At 42.2% G+C, this 12,979-nt stretch overlaps 1 protein-coding gene across 1 annotated transcript; it reads left to right on the forward strand.

Moving 5' to 3' along the window:
- The first annotated feature begins 4,939 nt into the window (after nt 1-4,939).
- LOC137024795 (tripartite motif-containing protein 16-like) lies at nt 4,940-11,022 on the forward strand. Its single transcript, XM_067392678.1, has 6 exons — nt 4,940-5,518; nt 8,713-8,808; nt 8,886-9,119; nt 9,685-9,844; nt 9,984-10,031; nt 10,268-11,022. Exons 1-6 carry the CDS (start codon nt 4,940-4,942, stop codon nt 10,786-10,788), a joined length of 1,638 nt encoding a protein of 545 aa, XP_067248779.1. The 3' UTR covers nt 10,789-11,022.
- The last annotated feature ends 1,957 nt before the right edge of the window (nt 11,023-12,979 follow it).

Raw genomic sequence — 12,979 nt, forward strand, 5'->3', positions numbered from 1 at the left:
TGCCTTACATGACTCTCATTGGTGCAGGCCTTCTGTTTGTTTACGACAAGGAGGAATTAACCATGGCAATCTCCATCCTCAGAGACACACAGTACAGCCAGCTGGTGATCCAACGTGAATCAAGATGGCACTGGTAAATGTTCGATCTTTGGTAAACAAGACATTTATTCTACGTGATTTTTTCACTTCAAACGATCTGGATTTTTTTGTTCGTGACTGAGACTTGGCTGACTGTGGGTGATTTGAGTCCCTTTTCTGATCTTGTGCCTTCAAACTGTACTTTTATAAACTCTCCAAGTTCTACTGGAAGGGTTGGCAGGTTAGCATCCGTCCACAAAAGCAGCTTCTGTTGTTGGTCCTTAAAAACTGAGATGTTTTCAAATTTTGAAGTGCAAATATGTTATCTGAAGGAGGACAAAAATCTGAAGATTGCTGTGGCTTATCGCCCACCAAAACTAAATAATTTTTTAGGTGGTATTGTTACTCAGTTTGACAGTCTTTTAATTGTTGGTAACTTTAACATTAATGTTTGCTGTGATACTAATCCCTTAGCAATGGATTTCTTCAAACTTATTGACTCTTTTGATTTAGTCCAAATGGTTAAAGCATCTACACATGCACTGGGCCATACACTTGACCTGGTATTGGTACATGGTCTTTCTATCTGTGATCTTGACATTTGTGAGTTAAGCTTTTCCGATCATAAGCCCGTAATGTTTACCTGCTCCTTTTCAGGTCAATTTTCTGAGGATTTCTCCATACATTTTAAGGAGGCTTATCAGCTGCTGTCACCTGATTCTTCCTCCAATAAATTAAATACTGAAAAGCAACTTATTTGGTTTAACTCCAACTGCACTGACATTTTAGATTCTATAGCTCCTTTGACAAAACAACAAAAACCTTAACCTGAACCATGGCTAAACAACACCACACAGGAGCTGAGACAAGTTTGTTGGCATGCAGAGCAAAAGTGGAAAAAAGACAGACTTCATGTGTCTCTTGAAATTCTATGTACATCTCTGACAAGTTATCAAAAAGCTGTTAAAGCAGTTAAATCTAAATACTTCTCAGATATTATTGCTAAAAACTGTCATAGACCTATGATTCTTTTTTCCACTATAAACTCCGCCATAAGTCCTTTGGTTGATGTTCACTGTGGTGACATCAGACAGCTTATTATCTCTTCAGATTGTGATCCTTCAGTCCCTTCTGTCTGTACCTCAACTTTCAATGAATTTGAGCCAATCTCTATTAACTCTCTTTATGTGTTACATGTTCACTGTTGTCTTCCTTAAGTTTGATCTAGTTTTCCCTATTCTGTTTAATTAGTCATTTCTTTCACCTGTGTCAGTTAATCATCTTGTTAAGTTCCCTTTGTTTGCCTCTTGTATATATACTCTGTGTTCTCCCTCATTCCTTGTCCATTCTCGTTCATGTTTGACTGTGTTTAGTGTGATCCTGCTTGTTTTTGTCATTAAAGACTACTCTACGTATTCTCCTTCATCCTTGTTCCTTGATACGCTCACGTCACGTAACAGAAGAACGGACCAAAACAGTTTTGCTGCGTTTTCTTTTCTTTATTTCCCCTACTCCTGTAACTATGGACCCAGCAGTAACTCTTCTATGCCTGGAGCAGAGGGACCGCTCCCTGGAATCTCACACCAGGGATTTTTTGTAATTGGCGTGCCAAACTCACTTTCCCGACCACTTGCTCTGCGTGTTTTACTTCTCCAGCCTAAGCGAGCAGTCTTGGGCACCCCTCCCAAGGAGCGGTCCTCAGAAGGATTTCGCCACATTTGTGAAGTGGGCGCTGGTGAGTAAAAACTCACCATTCACCATCGCCCCTGCGGAGGAGGACTTCACCACCAACCCCACTCCACTGCCAGAGACCAACCAACCACCACCAGTGAACGACGCGATGGAGAGGTTGTTTGAGCCCACCGCAGGCTGTGGAGACCGGCCACCCGCGAGAGAAGAGCCCATACCGAGGATAAGGACGGAGTCTTTCATCGCCTTGGAGCCCAGACCACTGACCGAGTCTGACCAGGAGTGCGAGCCGGCAACACGTTCATCATTGAGGGAGTGATTGTGGAGCTCAAGGGCTGGGAGGAAAGCCCCGCCCATGACACCACCGCTGTTGATGTGAGTTTGTTGAACTCTGGCCATTATTTTGAAGAACTGAGGGATTTGTTTGAGGCTGATCTAATTGACATTTTTGGAGAGTTGATTCCCAACTCCCCTGAATCTCTAGCACCCCCTATATCTCCAGAGTTTCTTGTATCTCCAGCTCCCCTTGTATTTCCTGTGTTACCGCCCAGCCTCCCTCTCCCGCCTCCTCGTTCAACCAGTTCCTCAGCCCCACCATCGCTGCTGTCTTTCAGCCCTTCTACATCTTCAATATGCCAAATGCCAACTGTCTTCAGGTCACCAGCTCCATCTCACACAGAGGATCCCCTGTCTCCACCTCAAGCGTCTGTGCCCCCTGCTCCACCTCAGACCGTCGACACTCCGGTTCCACCATGGCTCCTCCCTCCCTCGGCTCCACCGGACACCATCGGCCATACGGCTTCTCCAGGCTCCCTCGTCTCTCCGACTCCGCCTTGGTCAGTTGTCGACCTGCCTGTACCTAAGGCTCCGTCTGGCTCCTCCTTCCCTCCAGCGCCGCTTACATCCTCGGCCCCACCGGCTCAACCTCTGTCCTCTGTCCTGGACGTCTGTCTCCACCTCGGATGCTCATCACCTTGGCTCCACCTCGGTCTACCGTATCTTCGGCTGTGCGTGGGCTCTTCAGCTCATCAGCTACATCAGGGTCTCCATCGTTAGCTACGTCTTCGTTGGTCGTCCCCAGGGTGTTGCCTACCACCAAGACGACACCACCACGGCTCCTCCCACCTGCCACTCCACCCTGGGGCCTCGTCATGGTTGGTCTCTGGACCAACATCTGGCTCCTCCTGCTCCGGGTATGTCCTTGGTTCCTCCCACCCTCCACTCCCCCATGGACTAATTCTTTGGACTTTGTTTTGCTGCCCCTCTTCTCCTCACCCTCCTCCAGAGGTGATCCTGCTTGTTTTTGTAATTAAAGACTACTCTACGTATTCCTTGATACACTAACGTCACGTAACACTATGATTATATTAAGCATTTAAAACCTATGTCTCCAACTGACATTATTCCAACATGGCATCTCATGCAGGTATTTGATGCTATTGGGCCATGTATTTCTCTATAATAAGAGTATTTCTGAACGGATTGTTTTGGAATATTTTAAGCACGTAACTATCAAACCCATGTTGAGAAAACTAAATCTGGATGTAACGGCATTATCTAACTTTAGGACTATTTCTAATTTACCATTTATTTCTAAAGTTTTAGGTAACTTCTACTCAATTACAAACCTGTGTCCAATGGTTTGTTTAAAACTTTCCATTCAGGCTTTAGGAAACTTCATAGTACAGAGTCTGCTCTTTTAAGAGTGTTAAATGATATTTTATTATCTGTGGGTTCTGGTAATTCATTAGTACTTTTGCTTTTAGATTTAAGTGCAGCATTTGACACGGTAGACCAGTGTTTCTTATTTCCTGCCTTGAGCACTACGTAGGTTTAAAGGGCTGTGTTCTGAACTGGTTCAAATCATATTTGAATAATAGGACTTTCTCAGTTTTTGTGAATGGGAGCTCATCCTCCAAATAAGTTTTGACCTGTGGGGTTCCTCAAGGATCTATCCTTGCTCCCATTTTATTTTCTTCATATATATGATCCTATTGGGGTCAATTTTTAATAAACATAATAAATTTCTTAAATTTAAATGAGAGTAAGGCTGAGGAAGTTGTGTTCGGGCCTCTAGTTGTCTCTGGCAATATATACCAAGTGTTGGGTAACCTAGCCTCATATGTCAAGTCCTCATATGTCAAAAATCTTGTTGTTTTTGATTCTGCTCTGAATTTTGATAAACAGATAAATGCAGTAGTTAAATCTAGCTTCTTTCAGCTAAGACTCCTTGCTAAAGTTAAGAACTTTTTAACATTTGCAGAGTTTGAGAGAGTCATACATGCTTTTATCTCATCACAACTTGACTACTGCAACTCAATGTACATAGGTATCAGCCAATCCTATATTAATCGCCTACAAACAGTCCAAAATGCAGCTGCTACACTTCTGACTGGCACCCGCAAATATGAACATATCATGCAAGTCTTACTCTCTTTCCATTGGCTGCCAGTCTGTTTTAAAATAGAGTTTAAAATTTTACTCTTTGTTTTTAAGGTTTTAAATGGACTAGCTATGAGTACAAACACTTCAGCTAGACAGTTAAGATCATCCAATCAGAGCCGGCCCTAAGCTGTGGAACAGCCTACCCCTCTCTATTAGATTAATCTCTTCAAAATCACTTTTCAAAGCAAAATTAAAAACTCTCTTTGAAAAAGCATATAATTAATGATTTCAAATGGGCTTTGCCTATCCATTAATTGCTGTATTTGTGTCTTATTTGTGTCTTATTGTTATTTTATTTTGTTTTTCTTTCTGTTTTTGCTTTTTATTAATATTGTTCAGCCTAATGGTCAACCACTGTTGTTTTATTGTGCTTTATAAATAAATTGAGATTGAGATAGACTAATGAGAGTCCGTATTTCTGCAAATCTGCGTAAGGATAGGTCAAATCTAAAGGCTCAAAGAAAGTAGCATGTAGCACATCATGTGGGACCTTTGAGTTCTGTCTATCACTGACTTAGCAAGTTGCAGTATCGTGACTAAGAAAACTGCATTTTTGTATGAAGAAGCATGTGGCGGTTTGAATCAAATGCATTAGTAAACTCTGGACCCTCTGACTAAGAATCAGAAACTGATGAATTTGAAACAGGAAACACCTGAGTTCAGAGTAAGAGAAACTGAAGTGTAGTTGAGCTGTTGTGTGTTCGTGTCTCTGTATTCATGCAGTAAAATGGCAGAAGCCAGAACTTCAGTGGATCAGAATGAGTTCCTGTGTCCAGTGTGTCTGGATCTCCTGAAGGAACCAGTGACCATTCCCTGTGGACACAGTTACTGTAAGAGCTGTATTACAGTCTGCTGGGATGAAGAGGATAAGATGAGAGTTTACAGCTGCCCTCAGTGCAAACAGACCTTCAGTCCAAGACCTGCTTTAGCTAAAAACACCATTCTGGCTGAAATGGTGGAGAAACTGAAAAAGACTAAACTTCCTGCTGACTGTTATGTTGGAGCTGGAGATGTGCAGTGTGACGTCTGTACTGGAAGAAAACACAAAGCCGTCAAGTCCTGTCTGGTGTGTCTGGAGTCTTACTGTCAGAATCACCTTGAACAACATGAGAGTTTCTTTAAAAGAAAGAGACACAATCTGACTGAAGCCACTGGACGACTGCAGGAGATGATCTGCCAGAAACACAACAAGATCCTTGAGGTTTTCTGCCGCACTGATCAGAAGTGTATATGTCTGCTGTGTACGATGGATGAACATAAAAAACATGACACTGTATCAGCTGCAGCACAGAGGACAGAGAAACAGGTATGAACTTAAAGAGGTCCCATTATGATCATTTACAGGTTCATCATTTTGTTTATGGGGTCTAGTAGAATAAATTTACTTAATTTAATGTAAAAAAAAAACTCTTTAATTTTCTTATAATTTGCATTGTTGTGCCTGTTTTCAACCTTTGTCTGAGCATTGTTTTAGTTTCCGTTTCTGATTGATCAGTCTAGTTTCTAGTTGATCAACCACCTTCATGAGCATGACTTAAGCAGGACGTTTTCACAGTGGTGATTCTTTATTTTATAGCTCTCTTACAATTCAGATGTGATGTTATAAAGGGGTTATGAACTGCGTTGTTTTATTATTTTATAAGGTTTCCTGAGGTGCACTTATAATGTTAGTATGCTTTTTGCATCAAAAATTTTGATCATTTAGAATTAAAAGGCAACAGGCACATTCCTAGCATAAGGATCCTGTAATGTCTTGTTTTGGTGTCATGTTCATTTTTCACATATATGATTTCATGTCTTTTATTTTGTCATTTTGTTCATACAGATGGTGTCATGCTTCCATTGCTCCATGTGCTCCATTAATCAATGTGTCATGTGCTGATTGGTTGTTAATGGTCATGTGTTTCTGAGTTCTGTTTTAGAGCTTAGATCGATCCCAACAAATCAAGCCCGACCCTACCCGAGCCCGATGTGTCCGAGCCCAGCCCGGCCCGACACGTTCACTATAATTATGAGCCCGAGCCCGATTTAAACCTGACATTTTTTAATATGTGGGCCGTTATAACCAGGGGCGGCGCCACATTTTTATTTTAATGCAGGTGCTGCTGTGCTAGATGAGCAAAAATTGGCCACTAAATATTTAATATTCAATTATTTTAATTATCATAATTAAAGTTTTAATTTTATTAAATTGAACAAGCGCAACATTCAGCATTCAATCAAATATTCTTAAAGATTAATTATTATTAATAATGTTACTTCAACATATTGTTATTTCAACATAAAAATATGTGTGTAGCAAGATGTGCATTTGTAAAATCGGTGACAGCGTGTTATGAGTGTGCACGGCACGCCGGCGCCTCCATGTCATTATTATTTTGTCTGCTATATTGCTTTTTATGTATTAAATCCAGGCAATTGGTTGATGAAAAATGTATTGAAATTAAGCTACAATTTATACTAAAAGAAATTCAATTTAAAGAAAATCTTTCTTCAAAACAAAACTTGACAAACTTGAAACTAAATGTGCTTATTTAATGGCTAAAACACGTAGGCTACTACAGACTCTCTTTTTGTACACATTGCAGCACATTCATTTAATTCTGAATTTTGCACATGTAAGTTGAAAGGCATTTGTTTGTGCATAATAAAACATATCTGTAACATTTATCAAGTTCATAATTGTGCGTGCATTTATTAATTATTATCTTAATGAATAATACGACAAGGAAGAAGCATGTAAACTGCATTGTCCCCGTTTTTTGCGGTCATAGGCGAGCAGCGTGCGGCATTTAATGCACGAGACAAAGCCAACACATATGTAGTCACTCCCCACGACTAGTTTAAAATGTTTCCATACGTCCGATTTTCCTCCAAACTTGCTCAAAGTTAATTCTCCTGTTTTAATTTTTTTCTTTGCTTCTTCAAGCTCCATGTTACACTTAAGCTACTGAATAGTACAGCACGCACAGCAGGTGTGATGCGTCACGCGTGCGAGACTGCGAGTGGACGAGACGCTGCGCATGACACGTACTTTATCAAGAGCCCGACCCAACCCGAGGACGGTGGCGGGAAATATCGGCCCGAGTCCGGGCAGAATCTAAGCTCTATTCTGTTTGTCATTGGTTCCCTCGTTCTTTGTTTCTGTAGAGGCTACATTGGTGCCGTGACCCAGATGGGAGTGAGGTTTAGGGGGTGAGTGTAACAGACGTAGGCTAGTAAGCACTGTGTAACACCTCACTCCCCTGATCTCAAGAGATGCTTTAGCGACTGACGCTAGAGGTTGCAGCCTTTAGCCTCTTTGTTAAAGCGTCCGACTCCCATGCGGACGGGCCGGGGTTTGCGTCCCGCTTGGAGTGAGCAGGTGCGAACTGGAAGAGCTACATTAGTTTCAAGTCATGTTAGTTTCAAGTTTGGCATTTATAATAATCTGTACATGGTTTCTCAATGCTCGCCTCCAGTGGACTTAATTACAGATCTTTTGAAAGGTAATGTTATTTTTGTCGTGGTGTATTGCTCTTCTCTCATCTCACTAACATGTGAGTGGGCGGGGCTAATGTTGCAATGATGAAGTAGGCGCTGATTTCTTTTGAGGAGGCAGAGTTTCACCCAGTTAAAGGCACATTCCAGGATCAGTCTTTCGATGGGCCTGGTGTCAATAAAGGCTTTTATTGAACTAACAAGGAAGATTTCAGTTCTGAAACTTAATATTCTTATAGTAAAATGACCTCTTATATTTAAAGCTTAAGGAAAAGTAGATTTTTCAATTCATGACCCCTTTAATAGTAAATGAAGTTGGTTTGCTGTCCTCAACAGAGGATCGATCTCCAAGCTCAACCCCCAATGCAATGACTGCTTCAGAAACAGTGTGCACTGTATAGAGAATAACACCCGCTGGAGAGACTCTGAGGTCACGTATCTGCTCCAGCTTATTGGGAAAATAAATACTATTGCACACGCAGAGATACACCCAGCTTCTTCAAGGTTGAAGTTCATCAAGTTCTTGCTCTAAACTGGAAGGTTTCCCAAAACATACTGATAGCATGTACTTTCTCTCAGTGAGAGGTTTAGACAAAAGTCATTATTATTCTCTAGTGTTGGAATATAGGTAAGTAAAGTTTGCTAGTAATGCTTTAAGTAAGAAGTGGTCACATAGGCGACAAGCTGAAGTGACCCCATTGTCCTCAGCTGTCTTGGTCAGCTAGAAGATTTGATATGATTTAACACATGTTTGGTGCCTCTCTCAAAAACATGGAGAATTTAATATGTACACGGATAAATATTGATAAATACCTTGATTGTAAATCACTCAAAAGGATATATATATATATATTGAACATGCAATGAATCCCAGAATCCACCCCCTACTCTAGGCATTTGTGAAAGCATGCTGACACTTATGATTAAACCTGTAGCAACATCACTTCACTAACACTGGATTCATATCGGTTTTCTTGATGATTTATGTGATGTTTCTCCTGCTATTGGTTTGTCCTTTAGCACCAGCTGAAGGAGACGCAGAGGTCGTTCCAGCAGAGGATCCAGCAGAGAGAGAAAGATCTTCAGCAGCTGAGAGAGGCTGTGGAGTCTCATAAGGTGAGTCTGGAGAAGAAGAGAAGTCTCAGTCAGGACTCACTGAAGCCACTGTGTGATTGTGATGTGTGTCCTAACAGCGCTCTGCACAGACAGCAGTGGAGGACAGTGAGAGGATCTTCACTGAGCTCATCCGCTCCATTGAGAGAAGCCGCTCTGAGGCCACACAGCGGATCAGAGATCAGGAAAAGACTGCAGTGAGTCGAGCTGAAGGGCGACTGGAGCGTCTGGAGCAGGAGATCAATGATCTGAGGAGGAGAGACGCTGAGCTGGAGCAGCTTTCACACACACAGGATCACATCCATTTCCTGCAGGTAACAGAGATCTAGAAGAACAGGATCATAGTGGACTTGAGCAAGAGACTCACAGAGAAACATTTCATGAGAGCAGAATGAGCCGTTGACTGAAGTGTTGATCTGTGTGTTCGGTTATTATATAATCATCAGTCAGACTCTCATCTGATCATCTTCTTTTGAAAGAGACACACTTACAAATGCAGTTCAGCTCTGGAAATCTCTTAGGAAACATTTTTCTGAAAGATATATTGAGCTTCCAGATAGCAACAGCTCAAAACTTCACTAATATTTAAACTTTGTGTTACAACAGTGTGAAATCCATGAACTTGATGGCACCAGTTTCACCCAGCTAGATTTAGCATTATCTCTTTACTTACCTTTTTACAATCTTTTGTTTACCAAAATCAGATAATCTTCAAACCAGCTGAAACCTTTTATAATACATTTTCATAACTATTTACCAGCTGATGCTGTGAGAGTGGGAGAGTTACTAAAGATCAATAAGAGCTGCTCAAATCTGACAGTATCGCAGGTTATTGGCTGAAGTATGGAGGTGATGAGCTTTGATTTCTGTTTTCTGTAGAGTTTCCAGTCTCTCTCAGCTCCTCCTGAATCTACAGACGTAAATGATGATCCCTTCAGTTTTCTCTTCTCTTTTGATGTCGTGAGAAAATCTGTCCGTCAGCTGAGGCACATACTAGAGGATTTCTGCAAAGAGGAGTTCAAGAAAATCTTTGTCAGTGGTAAAGTCCTGGTGATTCATCTGCTCTCAGAAATTATCCTCATGTAGAAGATTATATTAGAAATGTCTTAGGAACGGATGCAGGGATCCTTTTCTCTTATCATGATAATCACACTCTTCATGTCTGTTGATTTCCACAGTCACTTTCACCAACATTGTTCCCAGGACCAGGAACGACTTCCTACAATGTAAGTCACTAAGAAAACAAGCAGAGAAACTCACTGAGTGTGTTCATGTTCTTCCTGTAGAAGGAGAAAGAAAACATGACCGAAGAGTTTTAGAGTTGATCATGTAAATGATGATTTGCACAGGATATCTGGTAAACTGTACTGAGACACTGATAATATATTGAACATAATGAGTTCAGATACATTAAAAGATCAGATTCATAATTCCTGATTCTGATGTGTTTTATCTCCATCAGATTCCCATCAGTTCACTCTGGATCCAAACACAGTAAATAAACGCCTCCGTCTGTCTGAGAGGAATAGAGTGATTACATTCACTGACACAGAGCAGTCGTATCCTGATCATCCAGACAGATTTGATGTGTGTCAGGTGTTGAGTAGAGAGAGTGTGTGTGGACGCTGTTACTGGGAGATTGAGTGGCGTGGTGGTGTGTATATATCAGTGTCATATAAGAGAATCAGGAGGAAGGGACGGCGTTATGAGTGTTGGTTTGGATATAATGATCAGTCCTGGAGTTTGTTCTGCTCTCACTCCAGTTCCTCATTCAGACACAAAAAGAAAGAGATTAAACTCTCTGTAGAGTCCATTAGCAGTAGAATAGGAGTGTATGTGGATCACGGAGCAGGAACTCTGTCCTTCTACAGAGTCTCTGGAGACACAATGAGCCTCATCCACACAGTCCAGACCACATTCACTCAACCGCTCTATCCTGGGTTTTATGTTTATTATACTGGATCATCAGTGAAACTGTGTTGATGAATCAGAATAGACTGTAGAGAGATTCTACCTATAATGCTTTGAGCTCATGGTAAATCAGTAACAGTGAGATGTTATACAGTCTCTTATTTTCTCTTCATTACAAAAAGGATTAGTTCACTTTCAAATAAAATTTTCCTGATAATTTACTCACCTCCATGTCATCCAAGATGTTCATGCATTTCTTTCGTCAGTCCAAACGAAATTAAGGTTTTTGATTAAAAACGTTGCAGGATTTTTCTCCTTATAGTGGACTTCAATTGGCCCCAAACGGTTGAAGGTCAAAATTACAGTTTCAGTATTCTTCAAAAAGCTTACGCCGTATGTCCTACACCTTCCCTATTCAACTTACGGAAAGAACGATGCACCAGTTTTTTTTTTTTTTTCCATAAGTAGAATAGGGAAGGAGTAGGACATACGGCTTAAGCTTTTTGAAGAATACGGAAAGCGGAAGCACGTACAAGCGATCATTTGTGTTTATAAAGCATAAACTGTTGTATTTTTTTCGAAAATGAGTGATCGTTTCTCTAGATAAGACCCTTATTCCTCATCTGGTATCATTTAAAGCCCTTTGAAGCTGCAATGAAACCGTAAATTTGACCTTCAACTGTTTGGAGGGCATTGAAGTCCACTATAAGGAGAATAATCCTGGAATGTTTTCATCAAAAACCTTAATTTCTTTTCGACTGAAGAAAAAAACACATGAACATCTTAGATTATGATGAGCCACTGGATGACAGCATGTCCCTAGTGGCCTTGGACACCGAAGATTGGACAGGCTCAGCCCACGACCCCCGCCAGAGCTTCGATAGACACTGAGCTCATCCGTGTTCTACCTAAAGCCATCGAGGAGCTTGTGCCCGACTCCGCTCATCTACCTCTCTCACCTCTGTTGATGGTGTTGAACAGAAGGGCTATGAAAAGCTGCCTCCTTTGGGTGAAGCTGTGGCTGTGCACCTCTGCCCGCCTACTGCCATGGGATGGAAGTCAAAGGCCGTTCATCCATCTAAGTCCTGCCAGACGACTTTACCCCTTGCTGGTCACGCCTACACCTCGGCAGGCCAGGCAGCATCTGCGTTACACTCTATGGCTGTGCTTCAAGTGTACCAGGCGAAGTTCCTCCGTGCCATGGATGAAGCTGGACATGACCCGACAGTATTCAGGCAGCTCCGCAGCGCAAAACATGCCACCAAACCTACGGCTCAGGCTATCGGCCAATCGATGTTGCTAGAGCACCATTTATGGATCAATTTAACGGAGATCAAGGACTCGGACAAGACCGTCTTCCTCGACTCCCCGATCTCCCCCACTGGCCTCTTTGGTCCCACCATTGATGGATTTGCTGAACATTTCACCGCTGTGCAAAAGTCGTCCCAAGCCATGTGACACTTTTTGTCAAAGCATTCCAGCTCCTCTGCTTCGAGTCTCCACAGGCCTGCGCCAACTCAGCAGCCCTCCAAAGCTTGCGCCACCAGCTGATCCCGGCCCAAGATAGTGCTGGACCCTGCGCCTCAGAAGTCATCCTGATATCACTGACAGGAAGAGGAGGGAGCTGTGGCCGGACCACCCCCAGCCTCGTTTATTTTTCCCATCACCTCGTTCAGTTCCAGGTGTGTTTGTTTCATGCATAGGGCCCGTTCAAGCACCCATGCAACTAACCGCTGTGATAGCGGGCAAAATAATAAACAAACACACTCAAAAAGAGAGCAAATTTCCTCTTCTGTTCCCCACAAGCACTGTGGTTCCTTACAGCGCCCATTGCTCAAGCCAATCCAACCCCTTGTCACATGGTCAGAGGCCTGGCAGGCCATCCCCAGAGTGTCAAAATAGGTATTGGGTATAACAGAGCGAGGTTATGTACTCCAATTCACTCAAAGGGCCCTGTTATTCAACTCCATGACGATCCAGGACATTCACGTCCTGTGCTCCGAGGTGAACACTGTGCTGGCAAATAGAGCCATAGAAGTGGTTCCTCCAGCTCAGAGCGAGTCAGGCTTCTACAGCTGCTACTTCCTCGTCGCAAAGAAAGACAGTGAGTTTGGATGTCAGAGTGAGTATTCTGGGAGCCAAAGGTGAGACCATGATCCCTGTACTCATTCCACAAGATGTAGAAGCGTTGAAAGCAGATATGTGTTTTTGCAGAACACTTGTATGTTGCTAGTGCTTTTCTTTGTTTCTTTTCTTTTCTTTT

Source organism: Chanodichthys erythropterus, chromosome 8 (assembly GCF_024489055.1).
Source record: "Chanodichthys erythropterus isolate Z2021 chromosome 8, ASM2448905v1, whole genome shotgun sequence".
NCBI lineage: Eukaryota > Metazoa > Chordata > Actinopteri > Cypriniformes > Xenocyprididae > Chanodichthys > Chanodichthys erythropterus.